Below are 18,869 nucleotides of genomic sequence, written 5' to 3' on the forward strand. Positions count from 1 at the left end.
GTCTCATCTCCCAACCAATATTCTTTGTCTCTAGCCAATTTAGGGTCATAATGTTTGTTTTTGTTATACTACAAAAAGTATGAATGTGCATTATAAAAATACATAAACAAATAGACACAAAGATAAAGAAATTGAAAAGCATGAAAGTAAAAAGCAGATGACCACTCACCTCACTTTACCTCCACCAGTCCCACTTCTTAGAGGAGATATCTTATAATAGTTACTACCAGGAACCATTCCTTTCTTCATTTTTCTATGCCCATAGTAAAATATTACGTGCACACATTTGTACCAAAATTTCTCTTTTTTTCTGCCATTTGCTTTTTCTCACACATTACAAGATCTCAGGACAATTTTCCAGAAGATACAACAGTGGAGTAAAGCAGAATAGATCAAAACCTGAAGACTTCAAATTTTCAGTGGCAGTTTTTCACCTTATCACAGATAACACCACCTTTCATCTGTCCATTCCTCCCTTTAAAGGATTCCCTTTACCAACACTTTAATTACATGATTTCATATCTTAATTATAAGAGTTTAGAAATACATATATTCAAAGAGTAAAATACCAGGTTTGTTCTTCCAATGAAGACTATTTAAATCAACTTTTTTAATGGACCACAGTTTTAGCCTTGGTCATTCCACAAAGCAGTCTCTCCATATTTCGGCGTGTGGTGTCCACTACTTGATTCATTAAGGACCCTTGATGTTCCTGGCAGTGTTTGGCTTATGAGTCCATGGGAACGACCAGCCAGGACCTCCGACTTCAAAATCTGCTTTTCAAAGTAACCAACAACCCACAAAATGCACTTCATCAATTATTTTATGTAATTTTCACACACCCCTATGAGACAGGCACCATAATTATTAACTGAGAAAACAAATTAAGAGATTAAGTAACATTAAGCAAAATCACAATAAGTCTGTGGCCTAGAAAGATCTGTGTGCCACCTGTCACTGAGGTTTACGCTCTCAATCCCCAGGTTGTGGACTTCACAGGTCAATTTCTGAGGGGCCAGCACTTTGAAGAAGTCATGAAATCTCTCTTGGCCTCAGTTTCCCCACCAGTAAAATACAAGGATCAGATGAATCAATATCAAATCACTTTTGTTATGAATGTCTATTTATTCTGGCCCTTCTCTCTATCCTCTGGTTTCAAAACTTGAAGGCATTACTCTTTTTATATGTTATCCCTTAAATTTAATATAACCTTCACTTGTGTGCCTCTCTAGGTCAGGGTCAGAGAACAGTAAGAAATATTTTTTAATAACCCTTATATTCTCCTTATTAGTCATTTTTCCAGCCAATATGCCAATGGCTTTTTCAGTTTGAACCTTTAGAAGATGAAACAAATATTGGTAATTTTTAACTCCATGTGCCTAATGGCCATCTGAAATCATGGTTACATGTTCCCTGGAATGCATGACCTGAACTTGCAGGAAGCCAACCCACCCTTTGAGTTAATATCAGAGCAATTAGTCTAACAAAAGGATTTTTTCATCTTTGAAATATTCAGCTTCATCTATCTCTGAAAAATAAGCTTCAAAGTTAAACACCAGTAAAAATGTCCAATCTTCTTCACACACACTTTATCCTGTATCCATCTCTCTCAAGTGGATTTAACTTAAGAAATTTATTTCTATATGATAAAGAACTTTTTCAGCCCCATGTGTAAAACTGTCAATCTCATTAAAAGGTAGCCCAGCAGCCTGGGGAGATGTACTTCTTTCTAAATCTTTAATCAACCTCGAAACATCTGCCAGTCAGCATATCTTCTATAACTCCATCTATTTTACAAATGTTCCCCAGAAATTCACAGTTGCCCAATGAAATTGACAGTTATGAAAAAAAAAAAAATCAAATCGTCTCCTCTCAGTGAGTGGGCTCCTTGATGGCCAAAGGCCCTGTTCAGGAATAAGTTGAATCAAATCCACACACAAAAGCATTTCTCTTCCCTCTGGCTACAAAGCTATAACCAGCACTCTCCTTTTATGATGGTGTGAACAGGTACACAGGGGGAAAAAAAAACGTAATCAGGACTTTCAGGCAAGAAATGCTCAAGTAATATGCATATAAATTTTGCCTATGGTTTATTTGGAGCCTCTTTCTCCCAGAAACAAACAAAAACAAAAATCAAAATAAATGAACAAACAAGTCTGATACCAACAGTTTATGGAGTCCAGATTCAATGTAATAAAGTTGTGAAGGTATTTTCTTAATTCATTCATCAGATGATTCTACTGAAGAGGCTGGAGCATTTTCACAACCTAATAAATGAAATAAGCCACCGCACTTTTTTTTTTTAAGATTTTATTTATTCATGAGAGACACAGAGAGAGAGAGAGAGAGAGAGGCAGAGACACAGGCAGTGGGAGGAGTAGGCTCCATGCAGGGAGCCTGATGTGGGACTCGATCCCGGAACTCCAGGATCACGCCCTGGGCCGAAGGCAGGCGCTAAACCGCTGAGCCACCCAGGGATCCCATACCACTGCACTTTTTATGAAAATTAAATGAACGGATCGTTTTAGTTTTGAGAACAGCGGGTAAAGTACAGAGAATCCATGTACCAATAAATCAAGCAAAGACATATTCTTTCAGGGACCCCTGGCTGGCTCAGTGGTTGAGCATATCTGCCTTCGGATCAGGTCGTGATCCCAGAGTCCTGGGATCGAGTCCCGCCATCAGGCTCCCCGCAGGGAGCCTGCTTCTCCTCCGCCTGTGTCTCTACCTCTCTGGTGTGTGTGTGTCTCTCATGAATAAATAAATTAAATCTTTAAAAAAAAAAAACAAAAAATATTCTTGCAAAAGATTATGCATCCTTCTTTGGAAGCCTCAGCAAAAGCTACAGATTTTCAATTACAGATCGGATCGTTGCAAGTTGAGTTTACTGGGAAGCAGATTCTAAGATTAGAATTCTGGGAGTTCAAAGAGGAGGGCTGGTGCGCTCTCTACAATCCCTCTGAAGATTCCCCATCCACCCAGAGTCATCCCAAACTGGGCAGCTCTTGAGTGTGGGCTGCGCCCCAAGAAACAGGCTTGGCTTTGGGCCAGGTAACTCTCCTCAGCAGCAGTGTAGGGCTCAGCTGCAAGCTGTCTGTCTACACCACTCTAAGGGCTCCCAGCTGGAGAATGGAATGCTTTGGCCCCAAGGGGAGGGATCTCTGGGAGGCCCACTAAGATGCCCACTGCACAGGTCTAACCCAATCCCGGGCAACCTACAGTTAGGCAATGGATGCTGAAGTATCAAGCCCAATGGCAAAGGTCAAATATTCAAAGATCATGGTGGTATAAGAATTAGGATCCTGCTAAGTCTCCCAACTGGAATGTGAAGGACTGGGTAAAACCATGGAAGGTTCAGCACCTTCCCAGAAGGTCTACTGTTCAATGAAGCACAACCATAAAGTTAAGAGCTTGGAGGAATTCTTTAATTTGCTCATTGATTCAGGCATTGGTTGACTGATTCATTCACTCATTCACCAAACAGTTACAGAATTTCTATAAATGGGAAAAAGCAAGAAGCTGGACAAGAACAAGCTGTGCTCTTGTGGTGCTCACAGACCAGTGGGGGTAAAATCATCAAAGCCATATTCTCAAAACATGTATTTTGAAACAGCCACAAGTGTTAGGAAGAAACATGAGGCAGCACTGTCCAACAGAACTCTCTACAGTGATGGAAATACTCTGTATCTGTGCCACCCAGGACGGGAGCCACTAATTAATGTGGCTATCGGACATTTGAAATGTGGCTAGTGTGACTAAGGAATTGAATTTTTTGATGTTTTATTTAATTTTACTTAATTTCAGTGTAAAGGGATGCATGCGGTGAGCAGCTCCTCCCACCAGTGAGATGAGGGATGATGTTGGGCGTCAGGAAAAGCATTTCCAAATCAATGACATCCCAGCTGGGATTTTCAGGATGAGAGAAAAGTAGAGAAAGTAAAAGTAGGAGGGAGAACTTTCTAATCAATGAAACATCTTGTGTATGGGCAGTAATGAAGGAAGAGGCCAGCCAGTGGAAGAACTAAAAAGAGCATATTTGCCTTGAGTACTGATTTGGTGGTAAATGGATCTGAATACTGAGAGGGGCGGTATGAAGTATGGCAGGGTCTACATCACAGAGTGTCTCGAGTACATTACAGAATATTTATGTGTCGGGGGAAGTCATTTGAGAATATTTTAAAGTAGAGGTAGGGTAGGATTAGGTTTGATATTTTTTAGGTGATCAATTTGCAGTAAGCAGAAAAGATTTGGAGAGTGGAAGACTGAGCCGAGGAATGCCGGGAGGAGAACATCCTTCAAGAGTCACACACAGACACACACACACACACACACACACACACACACACACATACAAGTCAGGACTGGCAGAAACAAGTACTGCACTCCCGAGCACTCTCAGTGGGAATACACCTGGTGTGACCTCTTTGAAGGAAAACTGGCTCTATTTACCAAAATTGTAAGGCACACCACTTTCCAAGAGAAACTCCTGTTTTAGGATTTGCCTTCAATACATAGTATCATGCAGACAAGTATGCACAAGGATGTTGACTGCTTTCCTGCTTAATTAGTAAAAATGAGATATGACTGTAAAGTGTCTGCTAAGAGTGTTCACTAGGGAAATTGTGAAAACAGCCAAGTAAATGAACAATGGGCATCCACAAAAAGTGCTGAGAAGTGCTCCAATGTAAATTAGAAGGGACAGGGTACACACAACAATATTAAATATGATCCCATATGTGCAAAGAGAACTATACAGGGACACCCGGGTGGCTCAGTGGTTGAGCGTCTGCCTTCAGCCCAGGGCGTGATCCCAGAGTCCTGGGATGGAGTCTTGCATTGGGCTCCCTGTAGGGAGCCTGCTTCTCCCTCTACCTGTGTCTCTGCCTCTCTCTGTGTGTTTCTCATGAATAAATAAATTCTTAAAAAAAAAAACTATACAAAAACACCTGCATTTTTATGTATGTCTATGCACACACGTCTGCATACAAATAGACTAGAATCTGCCCAGAATGGTATACCTGGGAAGTGAGACAAGTCTGGAGTAGGAGAGAAGCTGCCTCGTCATTGTATTCTTTTGTGCATTGTTTTATTTATTTGCCATGTACATGTAATGTAAAACACTAGCTACAAAGAACTGACACACGTACACACAGAGACAGATCATCACAAAAGCCATTTTTTGATGTAGATAGAGTGGATTCCCTCCCTCCCTCCTTTCTTCCTTCCTCCTTCCTCCCCTCCCTCCTTCCCTCCCTCCCTCCCTCCCTCCCTCCCTCCCTCCCTCCCTCTCTTCCTTTCTTCCTTCTTTTTTCTTTCTTGCCAGATTTTCAACTCCATATTTTTGAAATTCAGGATAAATAATAAATTTACAAAGTTGTCTGGTTTTGTTTGGGGCCTGACCAAACAGCACAACAGAAGCCGAGTTTTCCCTGCTATTTCTACTCAGGAGGCTGATGGAGGGGGCAATGGGGAAGACCTGCCTGGGACAAAACAGAGTATTTCGTGTGCTTGGGCATGCTCTTCCCATCCACAACTGCACTCTGGCTCAGTGGTGGACAGGTGGCGAGACAGGAAGGACAAACATTAATACCCCCACCTTGCAGCAATGGAAGCTGAAGTGTGAGAGGTTCTGGTCACAGCAGGTGCCTGGCAGCACAAAAGAAAGGACAGGACAGGACAAAAGAAAGGCCTTTTTTTTAATGCCAGCCAGGTTTTTCTCCTCCTCATGTCTGGCCTGCGCTGAGGACTGGACTTTGAAAACTATAAAAACGGCTGCAACCAAACATCACACAATGGAACTCCACTAACCTCTTGGAGTTTCTTGGGATTCATAAATAGGTACACACAGTTTGCGTGAGGGTTACTATTTGCTTCACGATTTAATATACTGAATGTTATTGCAGGGTTTAACTCATACTTAAATGTTTGCTGAGCTCCTACTACATACCCAGACGTTATTTTAGCCACTGAGAATTGTGTCATTAACAAAACCGAAGATGCTACCCTCTTGATGCTTACAGGCAAAGTAGAAAGAAAAAAGAGATAAATGAATAATTTCGAAAATTGTCACAGGGATGCCCGGTAGCTCAGCGGTTGGGCACCTCCCTTCAGCCCGAGGCGTGATCCCGGGGTCCTGGGATCGAGTCCCACATTGGGCTCCCTGCAGGGAACCTACCTCTCCCTCTGCCTGTGCCTCTGCCTCTCTCTGTGTCTCTCATGAATAAATAAAATCTTTAAAAAAGTTACAGTTGTGAGGAATATGATCCTGGATGAAACAAAAAGGAGATGAGACAGAGAATACCCAAAGGGGACCACCTGCAACTGGATGGTCAACAGTTCTCTGGGGAGGTGACTTTTGAGCTGATGACTGGAGCCAGAGCCAGTCACCAAAGGGCATTACAGATAAAAAGAAGCAGTAGGTGCACAGGATATGCATGCAAAGAGCTTGTTATGTGAGGAACAGATTAGAGAGGAAAGAAAGAAGGAAAGAGAAGCTCAGAGTGCCTGGGTGGCTCAGTCGGTTAAGCATCAAGTCTTGGTTTCTGCTCAGGTCATGATCTCAGGGTCGTGGGATTGAGCACCACATCCAGCCCTACACTCAGTGGGGAGTCTGCTTGTCTCCCTCTCTCTCTACCCCCCCCCCTGCTTGGGCTCTCTCTCTCTCTCTCTCTCTCTCTCTCGGAAATAAAATAAATAAATCTTAAAAAAAAAACAGATTAAGAGAAGCTCAAGATACTTGCGGTTCTTAATACCCAGGAACCACATAAATGGAATATTCAAAACTGCACCTATCAGTATGCATCTCATCCCGCCTCCCAGCCAGACCCACCTGAAACATCCGACAAGACTGACCAGGTTAATGAAAATATTAACCACATTAATCAATATATATGGGCTGCATTAGTCAATACTCATTTATTTGATTTGGTAAACACCTTGTTAACCAATTTTTTGATCAAAATTATCAATTTTATAATTTTGTTTTTAGAATAAAAATTAAAAACACAGTCACAGTTAACATATGATTTATTGTATCTTCTAAATGGAAGATTTCTGTGTAGCATTTCCCAGGAAGGTGCTTCTCTAATAAAGTAAATCATCTTGTCCATGTTCCTAAATCCTAGTAACAGCTACTTTTTGAGTACAACCCTAAAAATCAGAAAGGCCTACAAAACTGAAAGGATTCTAATTCTATAAAATGGCCAAGAACTCAACCTCCAACTGAATTCTCAGAAAATCTATATATAAATGCATCCATCTTTCACCTGTTGGATTAGCAAAACCTTGAAAAAGCTCTCAAAGCATACTTTTGCAAGATGAGAGGAAACAGGCATTCTCATTGATTGCAGGGCAACTTCGATAAAACTTACATGTAAATACACTTTGGACACTAAGTCCCACTTCTAGGAATGTATTTACCAGTACACTCACCGCTGAGTAAGAGGAAGAGTCATCTAGGGCACTGCTTGTAACAGAGAAGAAAAAGAATTACTAAAATGTTCCACACAGACATACAGCCTGGATTCAAACTCAGGCTCTGCTACATACCAGCTGTGTGAGTTGGACAAAAACTTACCCACTCAGGCACTCAGGCTTGTAATCTGTAAAGTGGGCACAAAAATACCTACTTTATGCCCATACTTAATACTAGATAAAAAGAAGGAAGGAAAGAAGAATGAATAATCAAATAAATGTACACAATTTACACACTGGAATCCTGTCCAATTATTGAAAAGAATGATACATTATTGAATACGAAAGCCAGAGCACAGAAGAGCATGTAATTATATACCGCACACACATGTGCACACACATGCACACACACAAAAAACTACTTATACGTAGACTATTCTGGAAGAAACTATTCACAATGGTTGCTTCTGGGAACTAGATTCCTGGGGACGAAGTTGAAAGGAAATCTTGTTGTTCATTGTATAAATTTTGTACCTTGACCTGTACCATATATACATATTACCCATTACAAGAAGAAATCGAGTAAGATTTCATTGTAAGGGGGTCAATCTAAACCTCCAGCATTAATTGCTCTATTCGCTGATACTGAATTTGCAGATTTCATACCAACAGCAATTATGAAAAATTCTAGAACATTCCAGCACTCCAGCACAAAATATACCACAAAATTAGGTAGGATATAATTTGAATACCCCATTCTATTGTTCTGACCTGCAGCAAATTCATCCATTCGTTTGGTCAGCAAATATTGAACATTAACTGTGGGCAGAGAGCTGGGGTATACACGGTGAACAAGGTAGCTAAGGTCTTTGGCCTCATACAACTTACACCCTAGTAGGAGAAGAAATAACCTACAAAAATATTGTGAAGAAAAATATCTGACACAAAAGTTAAGAAAATCTAAAAATCCTATGCATACTCTTAAATTAGAAAAATATTCTAGAGGGATGTGAGGAAAAGACTTTTTAGATGTGGTGGTCATGGCAGGTTGCTCTGAGGCAGGAATTATAAAGTTAAAATCTGGAGACCAAGAGAGAGCGAAGCAAGAGAAAATCAGAGAGAAGAAGAGCCATTAATGGAGATCTATTCAAACCCGTGAAGGCCTCTCAGGGCAAACTCCCCGGGAAATGTTCCTTTCAAACCTCACTTCACACCACATTTTACATCTGAATTCATGGATGTTGAGAACTAGACCAGTTTCATAACATCTAGAATTGGGGCCAATGTTGTTAGAATACAACTCAGACCCAAAAAGTGGTTCTTCTGCAAATTAGCCAAAGTATCCGCATTATTTACAGATGAAAACCTGGAACCCTAAAGAAATTGTTCCTGTGAAGAGTTAATTTTGCTAGGGGATTCAAAGAAGTATGATTTCTTGAAGGTTTTTAAAATACATTTCTTTTATTGATTTAACATATGGTCTTAAGACAGTAAAATGCATTTTATTGCTTACCTAAACAGCTCAACTTGTATTAAGGAAAAGCTCTGAAATCAAACTAGTGTTTTTGATTTGAGTTAGTCCATTCATCAGACCGCCTTATTTTTCTTTCTGTTAACCACTAAAGTATTCATTGTAAATATGAATGAAGAGAAGACAAAATAAACGTTTGGGCAAATTTGAGATAAATTTGTGGGAGTTCTTAGGGTGAGAATTGACATGTATACTGTGGTGATACCAGATGGAAGTTTCTTGAGAGGATGGTATTGAGGACATGGGATATTTTTTCTTAGGACTCAATTTTTAAAGTATTTTTATAAAATTGAGCCTAATGGCCACTCTAAGTTTTACATGCAAGGGTTACAAAACCTACTTAAGAAGAGAAGTACAATTGTCATGAGTCTCCCAAGCTCAGCCATGCATCGGCCACCACTTGGACTTGTTGCCATATCTGAGTTACACCACCTACCTTCATACTTTTGCCACTCTGTGGTACACCTGCACTGTGAGCTAGTTAACCATTAAATAACATTACTTTTTAAATTAAATAAGCTTATTTAAAGAGAAAGCTATACATTTTTATCTTAAATGGAAAACCAATATCACGTGAAGGTAAATGTAAAATTTAATGCCATATAAAGTTAATGAACACAATAAAACATAAGATTGCTAGCAGAGGCCTCTGCACCTAAGTATGGTTTTCTCTCTCTTAAAAGGCATTCAGGGAGTGCCTGACTGGCTCATTGGTAGAGCGTGAAACTTTTGATCTCAGAGGTGTAAGTTCGAACTCCATGTTGGGTATACAGATTACTAAAGTTAACAGCAAAGGAAAGTAAAATGCCTTCTGTTTTTCATTACCAAAGACACGATTCTTCTGCTGAGATGAGTAAATTAACTTTTACCAGCTTATTGTTCTTACAGACAATGAACAAAAAATATCACCTCAGTCTTTCAACAATACAAAAATAAAAATCAACATTCTCTCCCTCACCGTTCATTAATTTCCTACAATCATGAGTCAGGCACAGGATTAAGAGTTTGATATACTTATCTTTTATGAGAAATATATTACTACTCTCATTTTTGTACATGATGAAGAAAAATTTCAGAAAGAATATGCAATTTCCCTTAAGGCCATAGAGTCAGTAAGTGGTCAAGGTGAGATCCAAGCTAAAGTGTCAGTTTCAAATGTATGCTATTTCCATCATGGAAAAGATAATGCATCAATTCAATTATGAAAGGAAGAAAAGGAAGGAAGGAAGGAAGGAAGGAAGGAAGGAAGGAAGGAAGGAAGGAAAGAAAGTAACAAAGAAAGAAAGATTGTGGTAGCTACTGTCAAAATTATCCTAAATTTCATATCAAAAGACAAAGGAACTAGAATACCTAAAACAATTTTGAAAAAGAAAAGTAAAGTAGGAGGAATCAGTCTACCCTGTTTCAAGACTTACTGTATAGCTACACATATAGACATATACAGACATACTACTGCATATATACAGGCACACAAAGCAATGGAACAGAATAAAGGACTTAAGAATAGAAACCTATAAATATGCTCAGTGTAGAGAAGATGGCCTTTCCACAAAGGGTGTTGCAGCAATTGACCACCATAGGCAAAAAATGAACTTAAACCTAAACGTGCAACTTACATAAAAATTAATTCAAATGAATTTTGGGCTTAAATGTAAAAGGTAATACTCTAAAACATCTAGAAAAAAATGTCGGGGATCTTGAGCTGGCCAAAGTGTTAGTACCAAAACCATGATCCATAAAAGGGAATAAATTAGATTTCACCATAATTAAAAACTTTGGCTCTAGGAAAGACTTTGTTGAGAAGATAATAAAGAAAAAAAAAAGAAGATAGGAAAGATAAACTACCTAATGAAAGGAAACATTTGAGAACCACATGTCTGAAAGGATTGATATCTAGAATATATAAAGAACATTCAAAACTCAACAATTAAAAAACAAATGTCCTAACTGGAAAATGGGCAAAAGACATGAATAGGTATTTTACCAAAATGTATGTCCAGATGGCAAATAAGACATGAAAAGATGCTCAACATCGCTACTTATTAGGGAAATGTAAATCAAAAACCACAAAGAGCTATCACTACACATACATCAGAATGTCCAAAATAAAAAATAGCAAGGACACCAAAAACCTGATGACAACATCATGTGTTGGCACGGACACAGAGAAACTGGATCAGATGTTCCCGGTGTGAATATCAATGGTACAAACACTGTGAAGAGCAGTTGGGCAGTTTCCTAAAAAAATTAGACATGCAAATACCCATATCATCCAACCCTGGCACTCCTGGGCATTTACCTAGAGGAATGAAAACCTACATTCCTCTAAAATCTGAACACAGACATTTATATGGAACTGGAAACCACCCTAAATATCCTTCAATAGTTGAATGGCTAAGCAAACTTTGGACCATCCATTCCATGGGACACTGTTTAGCAATAAAAGAAGAAATGAACCATGATACCCACAACAATTATGACAATTCCAGAGAATTCTGAGTAAAAAAAAAAAAAAAAAAAAAAAAAAAAAAAAATCCAAATCCCAAAAGGTTACACACCATATGGTTCCATTATATAATATTCTCAAAATGATAAAACCACAGAAATGGACAACAGATTAGTGGGCTTTAGGGCTTTAGGGCTTTAGGGCTGTGGGAGGGGGAGCAGGAGGGGAAACTATCAAAGAACAACAGGAAGGACCTACGGTGAGGGAATGTTCTGTCTCTTGACTGTACCAAAGTCAGTATCCTGGTTGCAATATTGCACTATACATTTGAAGGATGTTACCGTTGGGAGAAACTGGGTATGAGAGATCTCTCTGCATTATTTCTCACTGCATGTGAGTCTACTATTATCTAAAAATTTTAAAACTTTTCATTTAAAAAATGAGACAATGGTTCTTAACCTTTTGGAAGTTGTAAGGGGTGGGAGGTGAGAGGCCTTGAGAGCAGAGCGGTCCGGACTTCCATGAGAATCTGATAAAAGCTATAAAGCATCACCCCAGAAAGGTCACTTGCATTCTATCCCCAGAGCCTACTTAAAGAACTCCACTCAAGAACATAATACACACAAGCTAACATTTATGTTCTCTGGGAACTGGGGCGTGAAGAGAGACTTAGAACACTAGTAAAATAAAGACAACCCCCCAACTGCTTGGCAAAGATCAGCTTCCAGATACTTATTCAAAATTTAGCCATCTGCATCCTAGAAAGAAGCTATTTTAAAACTTCAACATTCACACATATCTGTGGCATTTCTAAACTCACAATTTCATTTTGAATTTCAAAGGAACAGGGGTTGCAGGAGGGAGGCATCATAATCTCTTCCTGGCTGAGAATCTCCAAAGGCTTAATTTCCACCCAACTGGAATCAAATTCCTGGACTTAAGAGGGAAATCAAATTTGACCTTCTTCATTTCACAAAAATGGAACAGGGAGATTTCTGCAGAGATCCTTGTCCTTTGGTATCTGATCTGTCACTCAGACTAACTCATCTTTAAGTATAGCGAACATATTAATCTCATGTTAACAATACAAGTCCAAAAACAGACTGTCAATCCCTGGAGGACAGTGACTGGACCTGTCATTCAAAGTGGTTCACCCGGATCTTATACTAGCATGCACTCAATGAACATCTGATGAATGATAAAACAAATGGAAGCAAATATAGTCCACATCTTAAAATACCCAAGGTAATGATTTCCCACCAAAATTACAGTGCTGCTTAAGAAATAAGTATTTCTAGTCAATGAATGAATATGACTTAAAAAATACATTGGCAGATGTGGGGAAAATCAGTAATTTGGTTTATGTCTACACACAAAGTCACTAAATTGGCCAGTCTTTGCTTACGTAGATTTTGGGAAAGATGATTAAAAGCTGGCTTTCTGCACAATTAATCATTATGTCCACACAGACCATCAAGTAAAGATGACTAAAATACCAGCTGAAAAGTACTTCTGACACGGAAACTAGAGAAGTCGATTCACATGGGGCCAAGACACTGAGTGGTCTTGACACAGGCATGTGTATTCAGTGTATGTGACCATAAATTGCACCACTGCAAAGTTATCCCCAAAGCCTCTTTCTCTTGAGGAAGAAAAACAGCGCTCCATGTATCTTACTGAATAGTTGAATTTTGATGTCATGACTATAACTTTGTCAAGGTCCTATAAAAATGGTGGATCCTCTATGGCTCTTCTATGGATCCAAAAACCCTAAAGGGGAATACTATAGCTGCTTTGGCATCTGGGTCAGGTCAAACAGGGAAACAAAGGAGTGAAAAAATACTTCTGCCTAAAATCTGGCCATTAACTAACCAATTTTTCAAATCCATTCTCTACCACCCAAGAGAAAGACCCTCAAATTAACAGGAATACTTCCTAGTCTAATGAGCTCATTCAAACTGATGTTTCATGGAGATGAGTTTCCTAGTCTCTGATTACCTTTGTCATTTATCTAAGGATCATGAAAATCTTACAAAGGCTAATATTCCTCCTATACCCAGCATCATTGCCAAGCAAAATTTGTGCTTGTACATTAACTACTGAATGCGTATTTTGTTTTCCTAACCAAACAGCAAGTTCTTCAAGGATGAGAGCTATTGCGGTAGAAGCAGTAAACATAATAACCACCTGAGCCTCATCATCCCTAACAGCCCTGGTAGTGAGAAAGAGCAGTAATAAACATGAATTGGGTTTCCAATGTGTCAAGCATTGTGTGGAGCCCTTTATAAGGATCATCTATTAGGTGGGTACCAGGAGTCTGCTTATTAGAGTAATGCTTACAAATGGTAAAGAGCTCACCAAAAAGCCACATAACTAGCTGCTGACCTAGGATGTTAACAGTCTCATGTCAGAGTGTATGCTTTTAAACCAGTTTGCAGTGATGGATTTATTCATTCACTCAAGAAATCTTCATCAGGAAGACTGTCGATTAAGTGCTGGGCACTGTTCCAGCCCTGGGGTTCAGCTATAATTAAAAGATAGAGAAGTCACAGCCCTCATGGAGCCTCTTGTGTTGCTATTTGGGGGATACAGGCAATCAACATGTAAAATAAACAGACCAGTACGTGAGGGGATGATAAGTCTAGAGAGAAGAAATGGAAGGGATATGGGGGAGGAGAAATAGAAGAAGATAAGGGGGAGAAGGAAGCAAGAAATAAAATTAAGCATCTGGAAGGCCTCAGTGGGCAGGTGGCATTTGAGGAAAGACTGAAGAAGATGAGGGAGCTGGGTGGGAAGAGATACCTGGGGGAACAGCATTCCAAACAGAGGGAACAGCAAGAAAAGTTTCTGAGTCAGCACAGGGCCTCTGAGCCCATCTAAGGCTTTTCCCCTGAATTGCATGGAAAGGCGTTGGCGGCTTGAGCAGTCAGGGGGACAAATTAGATTTTTACAATATTACAGGTAGGAGATGATTGGCACTTGGGCCAGAATGGTAGTGGCAGCTAGTATGAAAGTCAGATTGTAGATATATTTCAAGGATAGAGCCCACAGGATCTCCTGATAGACTGGTTGTGAGGAAAGAGGTAAGAACAGAGGTTTGTTTGCTGTGTGCTTGCTTGCCTGATTAATTTTTACCAGGGCAACTAAAATGTTGGGACCTCTAGTGGCTGAGATGCAGACTTCAGGAGAAGCAGGTTTGGATGAAACAATCAAGGGTTTGGATGCATTAAATTTAAGACTGTTAGACAACCAGATAGGGATGCAGGCCAGACAGGAGAAGAGGCTTTTGTTGTGTAAGAGCATCGAGAGCAGTCGAGAGACTACATGTAGATGAAGTGAATAGGTCTGAATTTAAACTCTGAGACATGCATGGCAATTATTGATTAGAAATCCTCTTTGTTGCAACGGAGGAAACCAAGTGAGGACAGTTATATGACACCATCTAAGCCATACACTCAGTCAGGTTAATGATGTGCAAATCGTCTGATTCACCATCCGGCTAAGAATACATTTTTAGTGCCTTTTGTGGATTAGCTAGATGACTGTAGACAATTACTCCCTCCCCCCCTCTGGCAGAGGCCCCCAAATTGTGACACAGACAATCCTGTATGCTGCACCAAGGGCGAAGCTTGAGACTTTCATAAACCAATGGAGATTATGCTGGAGAATGCAGATGGAAAGATAGTGAAACTTTTGAGTTAAAAGAGTTGAATTCCATTCAGCCTTCTGATGTTTACAGAAAAAAGTAAGTCTATAGGTAAAACGATTGCTTAATCACTTAAACTATATAGGATCTCGACTAAAAGTGACCATTTATCTTTGATTCATGTGAATGGAGATAGTCTTAAAATGTCTCTGTCCCACTGTAAAATCACTTAAACGTATAGAATTTGTAAAAACTTCATTCAGTGAAAACATCTAGATCATAAAAAAAAAAAAAAAAAAAGAACATTTATGCCATTAGGCAGTCCCGGACAGAAAGATATCTATAATCCCCACAACCTTCTAAAAATCCTAACTCACCCTTGATGATACCAAACAAATAATACAATCGGAACCAATGCTCTGCTTTCACTACATTTCCACAGATACGATCTTAGTCAATACTTCCAACATTATGAAATAATGTTCATTGTACAGATTAGAAAACTGAGGCCGAGAGAGGTCAAGGTCACGGAGCTAACGAGTAACAGCAAAATTGGCTCTTTCCTCCTTTTCCAAGTCTGAGGGAGCATTCCTTGGCACAACAGCTGCTTACCACGAAATGTTGTTTTCTTGTTTAATTATAAACCCTCGCAAACATGGTTCTAATCCACAGACATTTGTCTGGATTCCATTAATAAAACGACTAAGTCATATTAGGTCCTCAAGAGGCTTATGGACTGCAAAGTCACACGTCACCCTGTAGTTCGACGCACGCATGAGTGCCTACTCTGAACCAGAAGTACTGCCCGAGCCCTGGCTTAGACTTACACACAGCACACGTAGGTCTAGGCAACATGCAGCCTGGATTAACACCACGAACACTGCTTTCTTTTCATTACATCAAAAGAAGACTTTAAAAAAAACTGGTTAACTGGTGATGAAACCAGCGTTAATAAATAAGAGTAGATTTTGTTGATTATGTCTTTGACCTTTCTCTCCATGAGCAATAACCATCATTCCATAGATGCTCTAAAATCCACTTGAGTATTAACACAGACAAAGCGAATAAATCCCGAGAAAGTAGACTGCTCGCTGGCATCCAACATACAACGCGTACAATATAAAATGAACACAAACTAAAGTATATTTCCTTTCCTTCTGCTTCAAATATCTGTCTGTAAACATTGGCACACATATAGGACCATATTATGTCAGCTGTAATAATATGGAAAAATAATCTCAATTACCATAAACTAGAAAGTTATGGTAACTAGTCTTTCAAATAAATCACCACGTGTCACAATTTGGCATACACTCCGATCCTTATGAATAATTCACATTTTGTGCATTAATAATGCATGTCTCTTCTTCCTACTGGAATGCTCCCTAACGCAGAATGGATGTCTCTTATCAATTTCCTCAATTGACATGATGGAGTAAATCTAAAATTAGAATGGTGTTTTTCATGCTCCCGTTAAAACTGTAACAATTCAGCTGACCCATAAGGTTATCAAAAACATAAAGCTCCTATTATCTCTTGCCCTTTGCATGGGAGTCACTAGGTTAAGTACCCTAACAATAGTTGCTCCTGCTGATGAGAACATGTGGATAGCAGAAAAGATCAAAGAAACTTGCACAGGGCCAGTAGGGATTGGTTTGCCCTATTACATTTCTTCCTAATTGTATACGTACCTATTCACAATATCACGGGACATAATTGCTAAAACACGGTCACCAGCAGGGACAAAAAGCAAGCAAGCAAGCAAGCAAAGGGTCCAAACAAATCAGGCAAGAGTTTCTAATAATTACAAATGTTTCCTGGCGTCCTCTCTAGCTGGTTACCACTGTGAGATTTCTTTTCAATTTTCAGGAAAATTACCCAGCACATCAAAAAGCACGAAGAGCAAGGAAGAGGAAGGTGCCAGTGACCTGTATTTGTGGAGAAAGACTTTCAGGTTGTCCCCGTAACTGTACTCTCGGTGTGGTCACTGCACAGAGGTGCTGATATCATTTCAGACATCACTAAAGTAAACTTTCCGCCCCCCCCCCCAATCCGGACACCCAAACACACACCATAAACGAAAACAGCAACAACACTTGACACAAGGCAAAGAGAATGGAGGTAGGTTGGAATGGGGGTGGGTGGGTGGGAGGGGGGGATCATTCCAGCATCCGCCCCCAGTCTGGAGAATTCCTTCACCATCACTCAACCTCAAAGAGATGCAGAATGAGTTCTCTCTGAAGCCCTATCAATGAAGAGCAAAGGGAAAGGGGGCAAAAGAGAGGGAGTTGTCAGAGAGGAGCCACCCCTATGCCAGCCTCTGTCCCCTGCAAGTACCCTCAGGTTCATTCATCCTTTCTTGCGGTACCTCTATTTAAGGGAGCATTTGCTCTGTGCCACGTATCCTGTTCCACCCTAAATAAGCTCCCAGTGGTATTGCAGCAGCAGAAATCCGCCACCCGGATGGGGACCAGAGAGAATTCAGGTCCGGGCATCCACCCCAACGGGCCTGGCCGGAGGCCAACACCTGGGACCGAGGTGGGTCATCGTCCAGGATCGGGCCCGAGACCTCTGGCTCTGCGGGCAGCAGTTCCAACCAGGGGTCAGGGGGTCACTGCCCTTGCGCCCCCCAGGGCTCCTGGCCCCGGTTCTCGGCCGCCCCCCCCCCATCCCCCGGAAAAGTTAAGTTGGTGGCGAGAGGGAGGAGGGGGCAGCGGGGGCATGGGGCAGGGGTTCTCAGCTCCAACTCCCTTGGCTCCCGGGGAATATTCCTCTCCAGGAGATGGGCTCCAGTGGCTCCAGGAGCCCAACACGCGGCCACCGCCAGAAAGCCAAGTCATCCGAGAGATAAAGATAGATGCATGACGGACCCCGCGGTGTGGCCCGGGCGGGGAGCGCCCAGCGCGGTGGCCGGCGCGGCCCGGGGATCCCCCTGCAGCCCCGGGGATGCTGGCGACGGATGGAGACCATCGACCGCACCGGCAGAAGGAAGAGGGGGAAAAAAAAAAAAAAAGAAAAAAAGAAAAAGGATCGATCCTTACCCCTAGGCGTCTGCTCCGGATCCTCACGTACCCTTGCTTCACTATGTCGTTAAAATTGGAAGCCATCCCGGGCGGGCAGCCGGTGACCCCGTCCCCCAGGCGCGCGCACCCCGAGTGGCTCGGGCGCGGGCTACGGGCAGGGTCGCGGGACGACGCGGGGTGGAGGAGGAGGAGGAGGAGGAGGAGGTGGGGGGGTGGGGGGGGAGAAAGTTGGGAAGGCGGAGCTGCTGGGGCTGCGGCTCGGCGCGGCTTTAGGGGGCGCGCATCACTTTGCGCCCCCGAAGCCTGGAAGCGGGCGGCCGGCTCGCAGCCACTTTGGGGGAGCGCGGGGAGCGCAGCGCCGAGGCGAGGCTGGAGCGCGGCGTCAGCTGACTCATGGGCCAGCCTGCCGGGAGGAGGAGCGGCGGCGGCTCGGGGCTCCAGCCCTGCCTCTTCCCGGGGCCGGGAGCTGGAGGGGTGGGGAGGGAGGGGAGGAGGGGGGAGGAGGGAGGAGGAGGGAGGAGGGGGGTGGAGGAGGGGCGCGAGCTGGAGGACGGAGAGGAGGTGGTGGCGGAGGGAAGAGAAGGAGGAGGTGCAGGGGTGGGGGAGGAGGTGCAGGGAAGAGGAGGAGGAGGGCCGCGCAGGGGTGAGGCCCCCCCAGGAGGAGGAGCCGCGCGCCTCCCAGCGCGGGGCCCTGCGCCCCCCCCACCCCACCCCACCCCATGCAGACTCCCAGGACCGCGCTCGCACCTCTCCCCTCCTCCCAGCCCACCTGGCCCGACCCGCCTTCCCTGCCCCTGCCCCTGCCCCTGC

At 42.1% G+C, this 18,869-nt stretch overlaps 1 protein-coding gene across 2 annotated transcripts in view; it reads right to left on the bottom strand.

The window, feature by feature from the left end:
* Positions 1–18,499, bottom strand: part of DOK5 (docking protein 5) — a 152,738-nt gene extending 134,239 nt beyond the window's left edge. Inside the window, exon 1 of one of the 2 annotated variants that reach the window (XM_026014692.2) lies at positions 18,078–18,499. In XM_026014692.2, the coding sequence (XP_025870477.1) occupies positions 18,078–18,143 (66 nt within the window). In that variant the 5' untranslated portion in view covers positions 18,144–18,499. The remainder of the gene's footprint in view (positions 1–18,077) is intronic. The other variant, XM_072735544.1, reaches the window with a different exon arrangement.
* Positions 18,500–18,869: the final 370 nt, after the last annotated feature.

Source organism: Vulpes vulpes, chromosome 14 (genome assembly GCF_048418805.1).
Source record: "Vulpes vulpes isolate BD-2025 chromosome 14, VulVul3, whole genome shotgun sequence".
Lineage (NCBI taxonomy): Eukaryota > Metazoa > Chordata > Mammalia > Carnivora > Canidae > Vulpes > Vulpes vulpes.